The following is a 23,204-nucleotide window of genomic DNA, read 5'->3' on the forward strand; positions in this document are numbered from 1 at the left end:
AGTTTTGTTTGGCTGTTAAGCATCGATGTGTTAAAGAAAAAATTGGATTAAAATGGAAAATCTGCCCAAAAAGTGAAATTAAAAAATTTGATCTCCATTTTCCTTTAATTCTTGTGGAACGCATAAAGGGTTAACAAAGTTTGTAAAATCAGTTTTGAGTAACTTGAAGGGTATGGGGTCATTTATGGGGGTATCCACTATGTAGGCCCCACAAAGTGACTTCAGACCTGAACTGGTCCTTATAAAGTGGGTTTTGGCAATTTTCTTAAAAATTTGAAGAATTTCTTCTAAACTTCTAAGCCTTCTAACGTCCTAAAAAAATAAAATGACATTTCCAAAATGATGCCAACATAAAGTAGACATATGGGGAATGTTAAATAATAAATATTTTATGAGGTATAACTTTCTGTTTTTTAAAAGCAGAGAAATTGAAATTTAGAAAATTGCGAAATTTTCAAATTTTTGGGTAAATTTGGGATGTTTTCATAAATAAAGGTGAAATATTTTGACTCAAATTTATGACTATCATGAAGTACAATGTGTCACGAGAAAACAATCTCTGAATGACTTGGATAAATAAAGGCGTTCCAAAGTTATTACCACATGGAGTGAGATATGTCGGTTTTGCAAAATTAGGCCTGGTCAGGAAGGGGGCAAATGGCCCAGATGGGAAGTGGTTAAATGTGTGTTCCAAGGGATAAAAGACCTATTTCTAGGCCATCAATGTGGGATTGGTGGGGGGAACCTTCACTGATCAGAATGAAGGGGTTACGGTATTCATCGGTTGTCCAGGCCCAGTAAGCCCATACATACATGTATCTGTGCTTACTATCGTAGCACAAAGTCTCTTCATTCTGTTTGTCGGATCACCAATGATCACACCTAGATAGCTGGTTGTAAGGACAGCTCACCATTGCCATTAAATATAACCCTACCAGAAACAGATATTAAAACAGAAAACAATTCCGTAATGAGACCACACTAGGACAAGAAATGAATTTTATTCTATTGATTTATATACAAGTATAAGGCGAATTTCGCTCTTTTTTTTCACCCGCTATAAAAAAGAGCGTTAGTCATCCCGTATCACTGTGCTTACATTAGTTATCATTGAAACACTGCAGTACAATAACAAAAACCTCTCTGATAGACAGTTACATGTGCTTCAGATTGACAAATTTTTGTAACTTTAAAAACATTTTTTTTATTACAAGCTTGTGTGACAATGATAGTGTAAGTAACCAAATATTAATAATTCTACTTTATTATTAAGCATGATTTTTATTTTTTATTTTATTTTTGTATTTTTTCTCCCCCCTTCCCCATTTTTAACATGATATCTTCAGCTTGGTATCCTTATTCAGAAGAGGATTTATAGGCACTTTCGCAAGTGGTATACACAGAACATTTTATGTAACAGATTGCCTGTGAAGTAGATTGACAGAAAGACATGACTCCCTTAAAGTTTCCCATAGAAATGAAGAGTAGCCACGATGGGAAATAACATTACAGTGGATCTTATGCATATAAACTAGTGCAGAGAAACAGCCGAACAATTGTCCATAGACACATATGGATGCCAGCTTCCGATGCCAGTTATCTGGTGACTATGGAAAACTCCTGGGCAGCCATGGCCAGATACTGTATGTCTAGGTAACAATTTAGCATTGTCACTTGCTGATCACATATACCCGTCTTTATACACATTCACTGCTATCCATAATTATAAGAGATCGTCCAGCCTACAACAGTGGTTTATAGTATATCTCTTTGAACATAAGATAGTCACAGTGTGCCTGGAAAGATCATTTGTGGTGATATGAAGAGCACAAACCTTGCTCAGATCTTTGTGGTTATGTGCATCCAATGTACAATGCCCACAGGATAAAATTTCTCCAAGTGAAGTATTGGCAGAACCACATGAAGCATTTCACCATTATGGCATGGAAGATAACGTACTATTGGTACTGGATGACACTATGGCAAGATGAGGAATGGAGGTTATTCTAAAAAGCAAAGAAATCAATATTTGTAATTCCTTCGAAGGGTGATAAGAAATCACTTTGAATAGTGGTTGTAGTGGGGGATCTGAGGCAGAAGGAAGGGTGATTTTGTAAAAGACAAAGCCATCAAGAAGGTCTAGAAAAAAAAAGCTGAGGGACAGGGCAAAGAAATACACAAAATATAGAAGAGACTGGCAGTAACAGAAGTAGGAGAGTGCCCATGAGAAGATGTGGTAAAGCCAACCATACATGGAAAGATGTCTTGATGAAATTAGTGGCCATACACTTAAAGGGTCACTGAGTTTTCATAAAACTTTTGATATGCCATAGAGAGAAAGGTTTTGACTGGTGAGGTTTTGAGTGCTGAGACTCCCACGAAACACTAGAACGAGGCGAAACATTCGCCTATTATGCTCTCTTTCTCTGCCTGTCTTGTCTGCAACGAGGAGAGAGTGATACGTGAAAGCTTCTCTCTCCTTATCATAGCAATCAGTTAGATTCTCAGTATTCAGTCCCCCACCATCAAAATTTTCTGATATGTCATAGGGATGAGAGAATTGATTCGTACTAATCAATTCTTCCATCTAAACAAATTAACACTTGTGAGGGAGCATTCCCACAGATGTAGACACTCCCTCTGCTGGCAGAGTACCATGGCCACATATCTCACGTGGCCTTGATATGGCAAGATTAAAATGGCCTTGCGAGATGTGTATCCTTCTCAGACAGAGAATTTGTTAAGATTAACAAATTGATTTGTTCATCCATAATATGTTTCTATGACAAATCAAAAGTTTTATGACAACTCAGTGACCCTTTAAGATAGTTGCCAGCTGAATACTTCTGTGGCCAGCCGCTGTGCCCCCATAAATATACACACTGGGCTCCTCCAATCAGGCGCCTGCTTTGAGTGAGAAGAGGGAAACAAGCAGCCGCCAGACCCTTCTTGCAGTGTCTTATCTCTGGAGGAAAAAGGACCGTGTCTGTGAAACATTGGCGTAAGACAAGCTTGGCAAACCTTAATTTCACGTGTATGGCCGTCTGAAGATTCTATTTTCAGATCTCAGATGTCTTTAAATAAGGGAGGATCAGGTTAGCAAGAAAAACACTTTGATAAAAAAAGTACTTTGGGTCATCAGAAGATGATATCTTTCCATACACAGCCTGATGCTCAGTTTGTGGACAGCTTACCCTATACAAACAACAACATGTCTTTGAGGTGGTTCTTGACTGATCCTATTTTGGGATGGGAAGCTGTCAAAAATATTCCCCCCCCCACCTGATGAAACAAAGCACCAGTCATGGTAGCACAGTTGGCAAAGCCAAACATGTAAATAGGAGAATCTGGGTTGATAGCGGCTAAAAGAACCAGCCACCACTGTTCATGAATGGTGGTTAAATCAACAAAGGAATAAAAAGTGGAATAACGAGTGCAAGAGGTAACTGACCGATATAAAGAATATGCATGATTATGGGGATATATATGGAATATGTATGATTTATTACTGTTCTGCACAACTTCTAGAACTGTGTCACCAGCATCTTTAGAAGAGCTTGGGGCAGTACAAAGATGATAGTACATGGCAGCTTATCGAGTATATGAGCAGTAACTCCCTATAACAAGGGAATGCTCATTGCTTAACACTTCAGCGTTACTATAAAATCTGATATCTATGTCATTAATATTAGCCAAGGCTTTAAGCTTCATTGTGTGTTTCTGTCAAGATTCAGATCACCATGTAACAGTTTTCTCCATTCTCCGTTCATTCACACACTGTCAACACATTACACAGGGCATATGGAAGCACAAGACAGAATTGTCTGCATACCCTTGGTGCAATGTTACACTATTAATATTTTTTATCTTTTTTTTCCCTTTGTTCTTATTCAAACCTTTCTCTCAATCTGTTTGGACAGCAAAGGGCTTGCATACTGCAAGGGCGGCCATTTTGTAGATTCAGTCAGAATGCAGCCACTCAATTTAATTAAAACAAGTAGCTTAATTAATAGGTAAAACAGAAAACGGTCTTGTACAGGTTTGGTGTGATCCCCTTAAAACACAAAATCATACCTAGGGTTCCTCATGCAGGGAAGTTGAATATATTCCTGGCTTGCTTGCTCCCAATTATGATGACTTGGTGGCTTACATGAAGTGATGCAATAATCCACTTCATCATTTTTATGAATACTCCTCAAGCAACATATTACAGGACACAGCAGGAAAAAATATTCATCCCAAGGACAGGTGCAACTGAACAGACCCCCCAGATATTGTGCTTTAGAGTAAGCAGGCCAGGAGAATATCTACTATAGCCACAATAAGAAGCTCCAGTTAAGATCTTGAGTTGGGAGAATGTCCCAAACTTGTATTCACTTTGACATCGCAGATGTCGTGGAATCTAGATGAACTACCAGGCTACAATAAGTGGAGAAATTCATGGTGCCCACCTAAATAGATCTAGAGCAATAGTCTCAAATATGGATTGCACCTCTAGTGGAAACGAACAATCATTTTTTCACACATGTCTCTGAGATGAAAGGCATTAAAGACAGTGAAACTATCACATACATTAAATACATCAAAATATAACAGTATTAGGTTTATCCATTATTAAAAACAAAAAGTATCGCAACATAAGTAGTGTCAATGATTACATGAGCAATTACGGGTTGTCTGATAACACAGAAATAATACTTTAGTAAACCATCCAACATAAGTATAAAAAAGTAAAAGAAACCATTGAGTACAAACCAACTCATTCCTTTCCCACAATATATTATGTCAGTAAAAAAAATGCATAGCAAAATAAAACTTAGCGCAGCATGGCAGACTCTTGACATTTCATGAAACTGAGCTGAACGATATGATTCTAGGTGGCAGACGTAATGTCGCCTGTGATTGTCTTATCGTGAAACATCCTTCTGTGTACCTATCACTTCAGTCCAAGAGAACAAAGTCAGTGAAGAGGTCCACTGTTACGTTGCCCAAAATGCAAAAGGCACTGAAATAAACATGATATGCACCATAGTACCGTCCAATTAAAAAATAATACAGAGTCTTTCATGAAAAATCTGTTATTGCCGTTTTATTTAGTGTTCCTTGTCCCTCAGGAGTAAAATGGTCTGCCCTGTTCTTGTGGTAATCTGTTGAGTCGCGCTACCTGAGATGGAGACGGTGGTACATCCTGGCGCATAGGACCTTTAGCCTGGGCATAATTAGGATCAGAGACCTTTTTATAAGAGTCATAATTATTTGGTGCATCCGAGGGCACTTTTTTTTTGAGTTGTTGTTCCTTTCGTCTCTGCTCCTGTCTGAGAAGTTCTTGAGCTTCCATCATAACTCTGGCATTGAAACCATGTCCACCCATGTAACCGTTCCGAGATCCCTGATAACTGGAATACCTGGGATTCTCCTTGGCAGTCTGAAAACCTTCTCCAGGAGCATAAGCTTGCTCCCACGAATCTTGAGACACAGAACTTGGATTCTTTCTACTTTGCCTGGACAGACACAAATAAAAATTAAATTTATGTACTGAATCCACTAAATTGCTGGTATATATTACCATACACAAACCTATGTTGTAATTATATTCTCAGAATACTAGCACAACACATAAAAGAGAAAAGCACAGCATGTTACCTATTCAAAAAAAGGACAACACATTACGTAAAGAATACAAACACAACATATTACCTATACAAGAGGACCACAAGGGCAACACAAGGTCAAAATAAAGGGATAACAGACAACTGTTCAATGGGTAATCCTATAATTAAAACAAACCCTAAAACCAACATGATCCATCTAACAAGATCACAGTATGTTGTCTAGGTATCAAAAATTAAACATAATTAACAAATAAATATGTTTTAGACTAATGTGGGCTTCTCACAGCTTATTGGTTAGTCACTGGATAGGCAAGTCTTCTAACCAGTTTTCTTAGCAGGGCTTACTACATGGATGACCTTTTGATCAATTCCTATGGATTTAGTGGCTAGGAGGAGAGGCGGTCCACCAAGATCTAAAAGTTTATAGTTTTCAGGCTATATGGGTGCTGCCCTAATCTTAATTACAAGCTCCTCTTAATGAGGAAAAATTTGAATCTGCTATGACAAAAGTGATCGAGCATCTTTGGTGCCAAGGTGACATATTTCAAAGAGGCATCACTGACAACTAACGCGCTGCTTTCAGCTTGTTTCCTGTCCTTCATCATTTCTGATGGATTACTTTCCATTTGTCCAGTTCCAGCAGCCAGCAGTACTCCCTTGTTGCTGGAATTTCCCTCACAAGTGGCATTCCTGACAGTTGTGTCTGGGGCCAGTTCAATACACTGTGCCAAGCTACATTAAGTTTCAGTACTGTAGGAAGCAGAGCTGTTTGAGAACTCCTGTAGACACGAGGTCATTGAAGTTACTCCCTCAAGGTATGCAAAGCACAGCGTATGCCAAAAAACCTTTCCGTTCTATGAAGGTCAGTCTATGAAACAACCGCTGCTCTCACTGGGCTGCTATATATAGTCAAAGACAGACTGAAATCTCATGCATAGCGAGACCTGGTGGCCAAGAATTGCTCCTGGTCATATAGTCAACAGGGTGCGCAACTATAGTAGATTACCTAAAGGAAAGTTTTAAAAAATTACAATAAAGGGTATGTATGAAAAGAAACCTAATTACAAAAGTGTTGTATGAATGAAGACAAAGAGCATTAAATTGCACTCTCTTTTCTTGGACATTGTCTATTACTATTCAACATTTGGTTGTTTCATATTGACCTTCGTCTTCTAAATAATTAACAGAACTGTAATTTTTGGACTTTAGAAATGGTCACCAAGCATACGCAATAGGGTTATGATCATGGGTAGGATGGGAAGGTACTGCCTACACACAGATGACTACCTGTCCAGTAATCCAAGAGCAAACTTCCAAAAAGGGCAGGGGCACCTAATAAAATAATTGCAGGTGCATTATTAGGAGATATTTCATTGGGGCGGGCATGTACATGCATCATATGGTTGTATCTCACAAGCAACAAGTGTTACGCCAGGTAGCAACAGCCATAATATTAATATATTATCCATTTCCACTGAGAATTTTTACCAGTAAGATTTATTTCTTAAATATGTCAGGCTAGTGATATATACGAGACTCATATGAAACGTCTACTTGCAAGAGCAGCCAAGTGACTAAAAATTTCACAGAAATGTACTGAATTAACCCAATATGTGCACGTTTAAGGCTGGACACTCTCCTAAAGATAGCTGTCAGCCAAAGGCTAATTTCACCGACAGCCATCATTCCTGATCTCCCATAAACGTACATGCTTGACTCAGCCAAACATGCATGTGTTGTCAGTAGGAAGAGGGTAGAAAGCAGCTGCCAAACAACTCCATGCTGGGTTATGTCCCCAAGACCAAAAGGATTGGGTAGTTGAAATGCATCACGCTTAATCCGGTAGGTGTCAGGAGTCAAGAAAAATTCACATACATTAGATGGTTGGTCATTGTAATAGAAATCACTGGTTTCGGCTGACAAACAGCTAATGTATGTGGCCGGTTTAAGAGCCTCCGGTCAATGGTGACCTTTGCACAGTTTACTACTGATGTGGGACTCTCCATAGCAGTGTTTTCCAACAAGGGTTCCAAGGTGGAAGACCATATCAGCAGTCTTTTTTCTAATTTCAGCCTGCTTGGCATGGGACGCATTTAAAGCAGTCAACAAATCTTGACCAGAAGGTAGAATTATATGATACTTGACCAGACCTTACAGGAAGCGTTTCTAATGCAATACTGTTCATACAGTTCTTTAATGGTAATACGGTTGGGAATTATTGCCCCTTAGAGTCAGTTGAAATCGACAACAAGAAAGTCCCACTGACTTCTTCGGTATGGAAGAGAGTCATACTGCCCAAAAGTGTTCAACCAACAAAACAATGATGATTTAAACTGTCTTAAACTGTCAGAAGTTTAATCATAATGGTAGGAGACCTGGCTGGTCAGGCTGATTGAGTAATTCTACGAAGCTAGAGGTCTTCTTCTCAAGAGAGGCTTTCTGCACTACATGTACATGGCAATTGAACACCTACTATCACTTTAAAACTGCTTGGCAGGAGACACTGCTGGCCATCACATTGAAAGCAAAGTATACGTCATCTTCAAGGATTTATATTTTACCAATTTTTTTTAAGCCTGGGGAATGGCAGGGTTTTTTACATAATGGAAAAAGTATTTCTATTAAGTTCTGCTGTTATAAATTTAAATTCTAATATTCAATTTATTTCTGCTTAGGCCACATCTACCTATAAATCTAAAGAAAACCGTTGCGTGTGGTTTAATACCCAGCAAAGCCGAATGCCCGGCATATTACAGCCATGGCAAAGTGGATAAAATGATTTTAATAGCGAAGAAGCCAAGTTCCAGCTCTCATTGCTTTCCCATTGATGTCCTTTAATTTAATTTGGGATCACGAAGCATTACTGAATTTTCATTAAAGCCAGGGCCCTTCGATCACCATATCGCTAATTGGAATCGGATCAGCCGCTCATCTCATCCAAGTATAATATCAATATATTTTCATTACTGTACGTGAAATAAGAAAACAGCTCCACGCAGCCAGCCCGGTGTTTAATGAGAGGCTGCATGTCTGCCTTTATGAGGACATTTCGAGATTTAGTGTTCTCTGATCCCAGCCACTATAAATGCTTCATATACAACTTATATATTTAGTTGGCATAAACCGCAATGTATAAAAAAGGAAAAACTGACATTGAGCATGTTGCCAGCGCAGGATCATTAATCACACCACATTAATGAAATTATTTGGAAATAAATGTTCTGTGACTAATGCCAATTTTGCCTGGAAAGCAAGACGCAAATCCACAAATATTGCCTAATATGTAATAAAGAACAAATGTGGAATAGAATAAACGACACTGTATTTGGCGAGTAAGGAGCTTAACCACTTACACACTGCATGCTCAGTGTCGGACTGAAGAGCCTAAGGCCCACCATTTTGGGGGCCCACTGTACAGCTAAATACAAGTATTACCCAATCCCTTTTTCACAAATCCCTAAAACTTCACCAACACAAAGTTTTCACCACTAGCATGCGATTTAGCCTGGACATCAGACTATTCTGCCCTGGAGACCCTGTGAGTAATCTGATGACTGGCTTCTGCTTGGACTAGGACTCGCATAGCTATGTGAGCCAGGAACACATGCTCAACAAGCAGTAGGGAGCAGCAAGATGCTGTAAGATGATAAATTGCCATGTTGGCACTTTGCGATAAATAAGTGGGTTTTGGGTCTGTAAAAGGTTCACCATCACTGGCCTATCCTATACCTCAATGTGCCTCTATTATGTATACGCTCGCCAGCACATGCCATATTATGGAGACATTTTCTCCTAGTAATGTTACCTCTGGCAAAGAACGGTGTGCTACATGGAGACATCATACAGTATAATGACTATGGGTCTGTATTAAGCCATTACGTGCTTGGACCCTCAGACTGTAACTGTGCTAATTACTGGTGGTACTGGATCTATAATTAAACAGGCTGGCAGGAATAATGTGTATGCCTCTGACCACTATTTTAAAACTATTTTTCATTTTTGATGACCTTCAAATGCCTTCTGTTTTATGGACATTATTCTGTATATCATCTTCTAATGTTGAAAATGGCAGTCATTCCCTTGGTATATAGCACATCTAAAATAGATTAAAGGGTTTTTTATGACTTGAAGGGATTTTCCAGACTCCCAATATTGATAACCCATCACCCGGAATAGGCAATTAATAATCGATTGGTGAGGGTCTGATACCCCAAACCCTCACCAATGAGCTGTTTGCTGTAGCCTCCGTCATTGGAACTAGCACTGTGAATGGAAAGGGAACCAGAGATCCATTCAAAGTGTAGTGGTCGCGCCAGGTTATGGCAGCTCGGCTCCCATTAACTTCAAAGGAAGTCGAGATGCAGTAACCCAGCACGGCCACTAAACTTTGAAGGGGGCTATGCTTCCTGATCTACTGATAGTGCTAGTTCCGTTGCTGGTGGCTGCAGGGAACCACTGATCATGGGGAGGATTTCGGGCCCTCACCAGTCGCATATTAATGACCTATCCTGAGAATAATTGGGAGCCTGGAAAACCTCTTTAAACAATGACTGAAAATACATGTGTATGGCACGGTCAGCCGAATTAGGCCACTCATTTACCATTGTGCTAAAGGATCATGGAGTCCATTCTTTTTAAAAAACTGACCCCTTGGTCACCTAGTTTAGTCATTGTTGGTGGTATTGTTCCCACAAATGATTCCATGGACGACTGATCAGCCACAATCAATCATTGTCTAATAAAGTGTACGGCCATGACTAAGGACTAGCTAGACATATCTTCTGTCCAAAATGTGTTGGCTATGCTTGCGTTTGTAAAACATCTTTTCAGTTGATCTTCAATAAAGGGATATGTTTCACTGAAGTGCTGGAGAAATTGAAATTTGACACGTGTTCATTTGAAGCCTACATCAAATCCAGGTTTTCGTCCGATCACTCTAGCTTCAGGTAGAGGAGAGACAAGTGTGAGCTGACCATGACTGTTTTACTTTGCACCCTTTAAAGAATGCAATCATCTTATCTTCCACAGTGCATCTGGTAGACTAAACCAAGATTTTTAAGGGGAAACCTTGTAAATAAAAAAACCTTTTTTTTTAAAGGTGGAGCTCCCATTTACAGCTCTATAGAGCATGCCTTTTAATGAGAGCAGCTTACTTCTAATAATCTAATATATAAAGCTGACTGTATGTGTGTGTATGTATGTCCGCTAAAGGAATCCGCACCGTCGCATTTACAATCACGAAATTTGGTATACAGGTACATCAGGTGTCCGGGAAGGTTTTAGACCAGGTCTTAGCTCTGCTAAGATATTCCCCAAAAATGCATTAGCCAATAGAAGCGTGGTCACATGACCCTTATCAGCCAATAGAAGCTCTCAGGTCCTTCAGCCTCGACATTCTTAGAGTGAGCTGTTCAAAAGGACACGCCCCCATCCATTAAAGGACACTGTCAAGGGGGCAGGCCCCTGTGGTGGTATGCTGTGAAAGTCACTGTTAAAGGGAAAGGCTGCTGTAAAGGTCAAAGTTAAGGGGGTAGGCTGCTGTGGAGGTTCAATTTTAAGGAAGGGGGGCACTGTGGGGGGGGGCAGTGTTAAGGGGTGGAGGGCTGTGGAGGTCTCTGTTTTGGGGGCAGGGTGCTGTAGATGTCACTGTTATAGTGGATAGTGTTGATATCTGTTAAGGACACACACAAACATTAAATGAAATGGAATAAATATCCGCGAGCGAAGCCGGTCCTTCAGCTAGTTAAAAATAATCTTGTTTTATTGGTAACTAACAATGTTTTCAAGTTTATATTACCCTTTAATCCAGTTTACCCCATGATGACATTTTCCTGTAACTGCTTCCTAATGCAGAGACCTTTAATCCACAGTAAGATGGAAAAGCAGAATAATGTATTCCAGCTAATTCTGCCGTAATATGCTTAAATGTGTGACAGAGTGCATTACTTGCATAAGTCATGTTCTTTCTGCTTGCATCAAACCTTATGGAACAGCTGTTCCAGGATCTCCTTCAGGGAATCACCACCTCCAGCTATGGACGTGTTTACAGAGCATGTTATGGGTCAGCACAATGCAGAGATTTATGTTACCGTCTTTCTTCTCCTTTGAGTGGCTGCTAGGAAAAGTTTATCATAATTGTACAACTTTTCAGATCAGAGGCTCGCTGGCAGTGACTAATCGCAATGTAATGCTGCTTTCAAAATGAAATTTATTCTCCAAAAATACACATTTTGAAAGTTCATTCAGATTTATAGTGGAGGAAGACACAATTGCCTGGAATGAAACCTGTCCAACTGTAGTCACATAGTCCTCCATATGACTTTTGTCCATTTGGCTTTAAGCAGTAAACATTTTAAAAAGCACCTGACTATATTAAACCAGACATACTCTCTGGTAGGGTCGATCCTGCTGATTAAAATGATACATGTCTTGTGAAAATTGGTTGTGTTATTCCTGAGAAAAAAAACACTTATCGTTTATGCAAATTAGGTTTCAAGTGCACAGAGGGATGGGCCTAGTCCAATGGTGCACATTAGCTTCTTAGATTTCCAATGCTGGCCTCACCCATCAGTGCACAGAATGCCTAATTTACATATAAAAGTCAATTGAGGACAGGTATCATTTTAATTAGCGGGATCAACCCTACCAAACAGTATGTCTGGTTTAATAGAGTTGATCAGGTGTTCTATAAGTTTAATAAAAAAGAATCCTTGTATCATTAATTTTAAACTCTCAAAAAACCTACCACCAGTGGGGGGTGCATTATATTTTCAGCACTCTGACAGCTTGATATGGGTTGCAACATCATAATATATATTGGCGTGTACTCAAAAGTAGAAACTATAGGAAATAAAATTTCAAAGCTTGGGTGCAATGTTTTTCAGCACCTTCAGTGCCATGGAAAAGCTTGTGATTGCTAAAGTAAATGCGAAATATACTAGGGATGAGTAGTCTTTTAGTTGATGTTTTAAGGATATTCCACAATCTGTAGATGATCCAACATTGTTTTTAGGTCCACAGACTGGATTGAGAGGTGTCGCATAGATTTATGGGTTTTGGTTCATAGTGATGTGCCAAGTAGTTTTTGAAGAAAATACTTCACCGCCTGAACACAATCCGTTATTCTATCATGAATGATGGGGGTTATGGAGCCATGTTACCTGGGTAATGAACTGTACTGGCGTTGGGCTTGCTGAAAGCTCTCCCGCTCTTCCTGCCTCTGCCTTTGCATCTGTACTTCCACAGACACCGAATGCCGTCCGCTCTGATTATACGTTGTGTTGTTTGGCTGGAGAAAAACAAGGATTGCAAAAAGTGATTTTCGAGTAAAACACATGGAAGGTGGTAAGGTTGTTAGTAAGTAGCTCATGAAGTTACAAGATCGGATCTTTTCTCGGTAGAGGACATTAACATGTTATGCTTGACAAGAAATGTCAAACAGTTTGACAAGCCCTTGAAGGCTATTTTGGCAAGGCGTGCTCCTGACTGGTTGTTTAGATTCGCTCATGAAAGTTGGGGGCGATTGTAAACAATTAGTTTCTGCAAGTTCCAGGATGCTTCATGTAATTAGAGTCGTATGAAACTTTCTTAGAAGAAGGTTTCTGGAGTAGGCATGTAAAAATACAACAGAAACATGCACAGGATGATAAAATAGTAAGTTGGCATAATTACTAGAGTATACTGGAGAACTTCCTCCACCGTATGTCAAAAATATATACAAAAAGCAAAAATATTAGAAAGCAAAAACACCTAAAACCAGTTCATGTATCTATACAACCTCCCTATTCCAAAGGAGACTGCAAGTCAGTCACATCTGTATTGTTCCAGATGGATATATCAATACTAACAAGCCAATAGTCCATTATCATTGTACAGTCATAAAACTGAAATGGACACATGCTATTTGTCACCACTAGATCAAGGTGTTTTCAGAATACCATAAAACTTCATATAATGGCAACTGGAAAAAAAAAGAATAAGTATTGTACATGTCACACACAGAATTTAGTGACTGCTATGTCCCACATGTTTAGCTGTGCAGTAGCTGGGATCATGGATGGGGGATGTTGACAAGACTGTAGAGTATTGCACATCAAGTCTTGGTTACATTCTCAGTCTACTGGTTTCCCGTAATGGCTTCATTATATACTCTCATGCTGGGCCTACAAACAAGATAAATGTCTGCTGAACTGGCCAATTTTGACCATTTTGGCCCAACCATTATCAGAAAATTCTATGCAAACAATTGTTTGCAATGACAAAAACTCACTGAAAAAAGTGGCATAAACGGGTGGAAATGCTCCAAACCCAGACACTGTAGCGTATCTATAACCGGGTGAGCAATTCGTCCGCATGCAGATAACGGAAATCGCCAGCAAAAAATACGTACAATGGAGGATGCTGGGGCGGCCACATGCACCACAAGGACATCTTACACAAAATGATACATTGTGCAGATGAAAAAATATATACATACACAAATCACTGCAAAAAATGCACCAAAATGATACGCAACTGACAATACTAGCTAATTCCTTAGGCCGATGTTAAAAGCTTTGTGTGTTGCCAATATCTTCCAGTCAGGAACATATCGGAGCCCCTCATGCACCACGTCACGGTGTCTCAGCACGCATGGGGTCCTACCACTCAACTGCCCGTGGTGTGTGAACAGGGTCTGAACCAATTCACAGCCAGACTCTCACATGCCTCCATAGTGGTATCACCAATGCACTGTGAGGTAGGATAAACCCCATGCTTGCTGAGACATTGTGACGTGGTGCATGAGGGGCAAAGTACTCAGCTTTTAACATCGGCTTGAGGAATTAGCTAGTATTGTCCGTTGCGTATCATTTTGGTGCATTTTTTGCAGTGATTTGTATAAACAATTGTTCGCAATGGCCAACGACACACCACTGTCTGACAAACAATGTCATCTGAAGCTACAAGTGTATTCCATGATCAGCCAAATAAGGCTGGTTGTTTGCCACTTTGCACAAACCTACTGTGTTGGTCCACAATTTCTTTTAAACTGACCAGCCAAGTATAGTATGGCACACTGATAGCTGGATCTTCTGTGTATGGCCAGCTTACGAAGACAAATTGAAGTCTTGCACAAAACAGCCAACATTTTCGTTTGAAAAAAGGTCAGATGAACTTCATAGCAATGGATATCCATGCACCTGTGCAAACAGGTGTAATTACAAAATGGTAGCTGCCAATCCATCAAGACAGCTCTTAAGTGTGCAGGTCTCATCTGGTTGTGATTGCTGGACTTCAAACTTCTAGGAAAGAAAAAAATCCATAAAAATTGCTCCCATGCATGCATTCTTGTGTTCTAATGAAAGTCCATGTAAAGTCATTATCAATAATGGAAAGAAGATGGCCCAGAAAATGATTTTTGTTGGTAAGAAAAAGTGCGGATATAGAGAGGAAGAGATCTATGCAACAGAAATGGTTGGCAGAAGCTGGTGTGTATGGTCAAGTTGGTTGGGAAGAGTTCAGATCTAGTCTCCTGAATGCTGTTCTTTGGGCAGAGGAGAGATTCCTCCATCTATACAAATGTGCACATAGGACACTTCATCAATGCAGTATACTAGGTCACTTGTGAATCAACGCATGAGAAACAGACCCTAGTGAAGTGGTTGGATGTAAAATCACCTCCAAATGGGGTCATTTTCTGGTGAACTTCTGATGGACACTAGTGTTTCAAAGCCTCAGTCCACTAGGTGATCCCCTGGTGCTCACTACGTTGGGCCGGTTTGACCATGGGCAGATGTACAGGCAGTTGTGAGGGCAAACTTTACAAGTACTAATAGCTGCTACCAGGTTTCAGATGAATTTCTGTCACTGGCATACGGCATGAAAACTACTACATATTGCCATTTTGGAAATCAAATCTCATGCGTGAGGTTAGGAGCCTCTCACAATTTACAAAAATAGCAGCTGTATGGCTTCTCTGTTCCCAGCGGCCCTCTAAACTACTGAGCTTTTCAAGGCCTTTCAAAGTATTGCTTGGTTTCTGTGTTACAGTCATTAAAAGTTTCTGCATAAATACAGGTTATATAAATCTTAGTGAGCATACAATGTCAGCAGAGCATTTACAAAGCAGTACTGGGACTAATTGGAAATATATAATTATATGATATATTCAGTACACGGAATTGAATTCCAGCCATTGTGCATCCAAATTACAACCCTCTAATTCAATCGCTCCCGCGATGTCCTTGAAAATGTTTTTTCATCTTTTCGTTTTAAGGTTGCTAAGGGGAACGTGCACGTTTTTTTTTTTTTTATTAAAAGCAATCAGCAATTGGTAGCAGATGTATTAATTCAGACAGAATGCAAGACTTTTGTGTACCCCCTGTGTAGTACACAAGCTGAAATTGAAAGCAATTCTCTGAAGGGCATGGTGACTCTTGACTAATGTACTGCAGGAAGCAGAGAAATGAATGAGTGCCCGAGTAACTGCTGCCTCAAAACGAGATCTTCAAAGAATGCGTGCTCCCCAAAATGCAGTAAAACCAACTAAATCCTGGAACATTATTATTATAATTATATTTTTTTTACAAAGTTACTGAAGTCTGCGGAAATTGTTCTATTTCAAAACTTTTGCAAATGACAGGCAACTTTCACAGTAGCGTTTTGCATTTCAGTTTCTGAGATCCAGAAGCGGTCCAGAATGGATCAGTTTTGCCCCAATGCATTCTGAATGGAAAAGGATCCGCTCAGAATGCATCAGTTTGCCTCCGTTCAGTCTACATTCCGCTCTAGAGGCTGTCTGCAGTGTTTTTCTGTCCGCCATGTGGTGCGGAGCAAGACGTCTATTGTGTCAGAGAAAACGGATCCGTCCCCATTGACTTACATCGTGTGCCAGGACAGATCCGTTTTCTCGGACACAACAGAAAACGGATCCGTCCCCCATTGACTTTTAATGGTGGTCATGATGGATCCGTCATGGCTATAGAAGACATAATACAACCGGATCCGTTCATGATGGATGCATGCGGTTGTATTATGGTAACGGAAGCGTTTTTGCAGATCCATGACAGATCCGCATAAAAAACGCTAATGTGAAAGTAGCCTAAATGGCAATTGAAAAAAAAAAGTATTTTTAAATGAATTATGTATTTGAGCAATTCATCAAAAACTTTTCACCGTAAACACTTGCAAAACAGACCAGGCCACGTGTCTATCCTGATAAAGAACTTCATGCATGTTTTTGTATAAATTAGGACTGAAATGACTTTTCTCATAAAATATCAACTGTCCTCTACTTGGTCCTTTAGCTTATTCAACCATTTGGTCAGCTAAGGCTGGACACTTCAAAAAGCTCCCGAACATGCATATCCCTTACATGTTAGGCTCTGTGATTAAGAATAAACATAGCAGAAAACACTGTAACCTTTTGGTTTACGGTATAAAATCCTTTAATATGCCGATTCCTGAGAAACCACTTGCAACTTACATCTAGACCTCCAAATTTATTCCAGGATTATGCAGAACCCTTCAACAACAACCTTGTAATCATGTAGAAACCTTTATCTAGATCCTTGGAGCCACATTTAAATAACTATGCATCTAGATCACTGAAATCACAAAGAACCATGGATCTCAAAACTTGGAATCATGTGTAACTGTGCATCTAGAGCCATGGAATCATGTAGAAGCCTGGCCTACATCTAGAACCTTGGAATGATGTTTAACCCTGCATTTAAATCATTGGAATCATGTAGACCTCAATCTAAATCCTTGGAATAATGTGAAACCTTGCATCTAGACCCTTGGAATTATATGGAACCCTGCATTCTAGACCCTTGGAATCCTACAGAAACTTGCACCTAGAAGATCATTGCAATAACATAGATCCTTGATACCATGTAGAACCCTGTCTCTATATCTGTGTGATCATGTATAACCCTGCATTTAGATAACTGGAAACATGTATAACCCGGTATTTAAATCCTTAGAATCAAGTATAACCCTGCATCCAGATCCCCTGCATCCAGATCATTGGAACCATGTTGAATCTGGCATTTAGATTCTTGTGATAATATAGAACCCTAAATCTAAATCCTTGGAAACATGAAGAACCCTTGTCTAGATCCTTAGAACCATGTATCACTCTTTATCTAGATCCTTGAAAATCATATATAACCATACATCTTGATCCTTGGACTCACAGATAACCCTGCATCTAAATCCTTGGAGTGTGGAACCTGCATCTATATCATTAAAGTCATGGAGAACCATTCATTTATATCCTTGAAGCTGCAGTATGAGATTAGTGAAACATGGTTGCTCTCACCTAGGAACAGCGCCCCCATTGTTCATTGTCTACGACGGGTATTTCATCTCGCTGCCATAGGTGTTAAGCTGCTTGCATGGCAATCATTCTGGAAGAATGTACTCAATGTTTTCCTAACCCTACAAACCCCATTCATCAGCGTGTAGAAGCCTCCATCTACATCCTTGAAATTACGCAGAGCCCTTCATCTGTAACCCTGAACTTATTAGCTGTGGCATTCCTGCATGCACGGGTACATACAGGTAGACATGTGCTCTTCTTCGCCCATCACATAGGCTTTAGGGGGGCACAGCTGGCATTCTGTCGAAATCCTCTCTTCAGGACCATAGTGAAATGTACACATTTGCTTTGGTTAGATCATCATAAAGCTGTTCTTAGCAGAATGCCTTTCGATGGCACATAGTAGAGATGAATCACACTCTGCAGCAAATGCCAGGTTATAAATCTACCGAGTGGAATGTTCCCACCTGTTCTTGCAATTACATCTGAGGTGCCGTTTACCTTTGTATGCAAACTATTTCATTACGATGATATTTGTCTGGTGGCTTTATTCATCTGGCAGTAAAGCAGTTAAAAATAACAAAGATAATATCCGTTTTAACGTTCCCCTTCAGAAGGACGGCCATCTGCTCACCAAAAGTATTATTTGAAGTCTGAATGTTAAGTATGTAAATCATATTGCTTGCATCCTCCAACACGGCACTGGAAAACAGACATCTGCTCAAGAAGTATATGAGCCGAGAGCTGCACTGCCACTTACACAAAGGCTTAAGGCTGCATAGTGATCAAACTACATCTCCCATCATTGCCCACGTTGGATTTCGCGGATTCGCTACAACACTGCAGGTAGGAGGTTGTCAATCTAGAGGATACCAGTGTTGGACTCACGTCTGATGTTAGCCACAAGTCAACTACTCGATTTGCAATAGTGGCAAGCCAAAAGTCAGTTACTCCTTTGGAGGCCATTGCTAAACTGAGGATAGATTAGCGCTCAGGCTACGTGCACATTACGTTTTTTTCTTTACGTGTAATGTACAGAGCAGGGAAAGCTCCCAATGTGTACGTAACAAAGACTGCGAAAGCCGCCTACTGTAAAAATGGCATCTGTAACCCATAAGCTATAATGGCATCTGTGGAAGAGATAAGTCATCGAAAAGCTGATGACATACAGTGGCATCCATTGCCTGCAGGCTCCATGTAAGAAAAATATACCATGCGGTAATGTTTTTTTACTGGACTCTACAACATGGAATAAAGTTGTCTACAATATTATTTCATAGCTTTTTTGCAGTAATAAGGCTACATTCACATGACGTCCATGTAATGGATTTTATTTTTTATTTTTTCTCCTGACCGTTTTAAGAACAATGGTAGTCTATGAGGGTATTCACACGGATGTTTTGATGGTCTGTGAAAAATGGGCATCAAAAAATAGGACGTGCAGGAATCCAATAGAAGAAAGAAGACTTTCATCCAGCGCTTCCTCCAAAGCCTGTACACTTTATTAAAACGACAACATAAAAAAACTATAAAAATCCAAATAATGTGTTTTGGGGCTATGCCCCTTCTTCAGAAAGTGAAGCCCCGAAGCACATTATTTGGCTTTTATAATTTTTAATGTAACCATTGTTGTAAAAGCTTTGGAGGAAGCGCTAGATGAAAGTCTTCTTTCGTCTAATGGATTCCTGCTCTGCATCTCTTCCAGCCTTGGCTCGTGCTCCGTTCTGATGTGGATGACTAGGTCCAGCTGGAAAGTGTCCTATCCCATATGGATGGGTTTACCATGCGTTTAAGTTGTTGTGACTAATCAGAACACCAATAGGCGAGCAGTTTTTCACCCTATTTTAATCCAGTACATCTGGGGCTATCACCCGGTCTGTGCACTCTGCAATTTTTTTCAAGTTCTATTTAAAAAAATAGGTCAAGTCCTATTTTGTCTGTTTTCACAGACCAACATCCCCCATACAAATAAAAGGGACCGTATTTTACGGCCATTTCTGTGAAAGCCATCAGTGAAAAAACGATAGTTTAAAAAAACTGAACATTTTGCAGGAGTATTTACAAAGACTATGCTGGTTGGACAATGCCATATATAAGATGATCTACACTATCTATAAGAAGCGAAAACAAAGTTAAAGGAGAAGGAATAATCTAAAGGTAAGATGATCAATAATAATAGGCAAGTTTTATTGGCCCTTTAACTTCATAAACTTACAACATATTCCATTTGCAGATGAGATGACTTTTATAGACTACATTACCCTGATGACACCGCACAAAAGCTCAGTTATATGGATTCACATGCTCTATGAACATCCGAGTGTCGAGATATAAAACCTGAAACTGAACTTTCGGAAATGTCTAACGCATAATACTGTATAAATCTTTTTGACTTGTACTCAAGTGCTGTGAGCTTACAGGACAGTTACGCTGTAGGCCCACAGTTCATTAAGATCTCTGGGAACAAGCTCTCGTGTTATCAATATGTGTTCCCAATCAGGAAACCAGTTTTAATATCCATTTAATCCACTATAGGTAATAAAAAACTGTGGCCCAAAATGTTTCCTATAAACCATTCTGATGTTCTGCTACAGACAAATGCTTGTACAATCTGACCAACTAACAGCTGGAACAAAAAAAAAAAATCTATGTGGCAGATGAAAATTTAGACAGATTTCCATTGGTTGTTTGCATAAAAAAAAAGTGACCAATCTGGAAAAGCAACAAAAGCCAACTCTGGGTGCTATGTTTGAGGGCAACTTCAGATTTAAGATGCCCACACACACAAAAAAAAAAGCTAAGTTGGCCAACACAATGTCAGCAAGACCAGATGACTATCTTATATGTATGGAGATGTGCTAACTCTCCACAAAATGACAGTAGGGTGAAGGAAAATCAGACATGTGCTCAAGGTCCCCACCAGCAGACATGTCAGCTTCCCACCGTCTCCCCACTGTAAATGCATCCATGTTTGGCCAAACTAAGCATGGATGTGTACAGGGGAGTCAGGAAGAATAGCTATCGGGCAAATTCTGCCATTTGGCCAACAGCTATTGAAGGTGTATGGCTTAAGGGATCAAGCAGGTCATAAAGTAAAGGTTTTTATTCATTAGTAACTCACAAAGGGACTGTTGAAAGTAGCCCTGTCAATCACAAATGAGTGATCACAGACGAGGGCCGGTTTGGGTCTTAGGTAGGCCACATTCAGGCCTCACGAACATCTATTTTAAAAATCCAGTGAAGATAATGGCAGCAGGTCTCAATGCGGTAAATTTAGAAGAGTCTAGATATTAAATATCGTACATATAATCCATTATCCAGAAAAGCTAAAGAAAATCATTCTTAGGGCTCATTACACTCTCACATCCGTGACTTTTGGTTTTGCTTTATTGCAAAACGAACACAATCTGATACAGCCAGAAACAGTGGAATCTGATATCACCTAAATAACTGGGCAGATGGCGAGGTCAGATATGAAATTAAATTATCCATAATGGACACATGCTGTGAGACTAAGGACATAGGTTGAAAGGTCGCAAGTTGGATGTATGGCACCTTAGGTACTAATACACCCCGGAGTGGGACCTTATTGATGAATCCCTCCTCCCCACTCCACCGTTAGTTAATGGATGTATTAAAGCACTCACCCAAGGTTGTTCAAAACTATATGTACGCCTGCGTTCATCCACATCATCTTCATGCCGGGCTTGTTGGAATTCCTGACGAAGGCGCTGTATCCGATCATGATTGCTTGGAGTTGATCGATTGCTGAAATAAATATAGAACATTCATTAAGATCCTTCTGAAGAATACTTGTCCATTGCTTGAGGGTGAAATTTTAACAAGGAAATGTCAAAACACTATAGTACTGGTATAACTACCAACATGGCAAACCTAAGCTAAAGGCTTGAAGGCTCTGGAAAGTGCAAAAGAGACTCAACGAGCTCTAGAATAATCAGGGGCTTTATGTGACTAGTCTACCAGACTATTCCACCTAAAAGTCACCGCAAAATGCCACTCTGGATCCCTTCCTTCCACCACCGTCACAAAACAAGTTTAAAGCCCACCTCTGGGTATCTGTTTTGTACTCTAACAGCAGGGACTCCAGAATCATATTGGAGTTGCAAATGGCTCAAAAACATAAAAACTCAAAGACACAACAGAGTTTTTAACAATTATTTTTTACTGTCTTGGCAAGGAAGACCATAAAGGAGAAATTATAAGGAAAAAAAAAAAAACATTGCCATGAAGGACCTGCACGCTGAACTCTGCAAGAAAGGACTTGTCTAGTTTAGAAAACCTATCAGGGAAATCGGAGTTAAATGATGGGGGTCCTATGTTCAGGATCCTCATCTCGTAGAGAAAGGGTGCCTCTCACTCTGGAGGACCTGTCCTGTCCTGCATTACACATTAAATCGACTGAATCGAATGGACACTGTGTAATTCTTGATTTTCCCTGTGGTGGAGCTGCAGGGAAATTTACCACTTACTGCGAGGCTGCCCACAGCATACAGTTGATCACCGGGGTTCTCAGCAGGAGGACACTATGTGATCAGCTTACTGACAAGAAACCCTTTTATCAAGTACGAACTGCCCAAAAATTGCAACTCCTTTCCAGAGGCTATCCACTCTTTCACAAGTATTCTCAGGATAGGCTATCACTATCTGATCAGCGGGAGTCAGACACCACAAGTGCCACTCAGCCGTTCTAAAGTAGCTCTGGTGCTGAATCCCCACAGCTCCATCCGTTGTGCAGTGGACGGAGCTGGTTACTGCAGCGCTACTGCCAATCACTAATATAGGAGCACCGCTACATTAACCAGCTCGGTCCACTGTAATAGGGATGGAGTTGTGTGGCTTTGGTGATAGAGCTAATGCAGAACAACTGAGCAGAAGAGGTGCAGGGTTTTGGACCCCACTGGTCAGTGATGGCCAATCCTGAGGAGCAGACAACCTCTTTACTATTTTTATTTTCTCCTGATACACTATTTAAAATGGAAAGATGAGTTTCTGATGCAGTCCATGTGAGCAAATTACTGATACCCCGGCCAATAATGCCCCCTAATGTTCTGGCACCGCAGCAAAGATGTTGAATTGTGTTATTACTGAACAGTCACATACTGGAGTAATATCAATGTCATCAACAATAACTAGAAATAACTGTTACACATTTATGTCAAGAAACAAATGCAAATGATAGGAGAATTGAGCTGTTTTTATATCCTGACATTGAATTAACACTGCAATCAAATTAATAGCCATAAAAATCTAGAACAGAGTGCTTTAAA

The 23,204-nt window shown here is 40.0% G+C and overlaps 1 protein-coding gene across 1 annotated transcript in view; it reads right to left on the reverse strand.

The window, feature by feature from the left end:
- Positions 1 to 982: 982 nt before the first annotated feature.
- Positions 983 to 23,204, reverse strand: part of PARD3 (par-3 family cell polarity regulator) — a 699,053-nt gene continuing 676,831 nt past the window's right edge. The window contains 3 exon segments of the mRNA XM_044295563.1: positions 983 to 5,501; positions 12,773 to 12,900; positions 21,564 to 21,684. Of these exon segments, the coding sequence (XP_044151498.1) occupies positions 5,111 to 5,501; positions 12,773 to 12,900; positions 21,564 to 21,684 (640 nt within the window). The 3' untranslated portion in view covers positions 983 to 5,110.

This window comes from Bufo gargarizans, chromosome 5 (genome assembly GCF_014858855.1).
Source record: "Bufo gargarizans isolate SCDJY-AF-19 chromosome 5, ASM1485885v1, whole genome shotgun sequence".
NCBI classification, from domain to species: domain Eukaryota; kingdom Metazoa; phylum Chordata; class Amphibia; order Anura; family Bufonidae; genus Bufo; species Bufo gargarizans.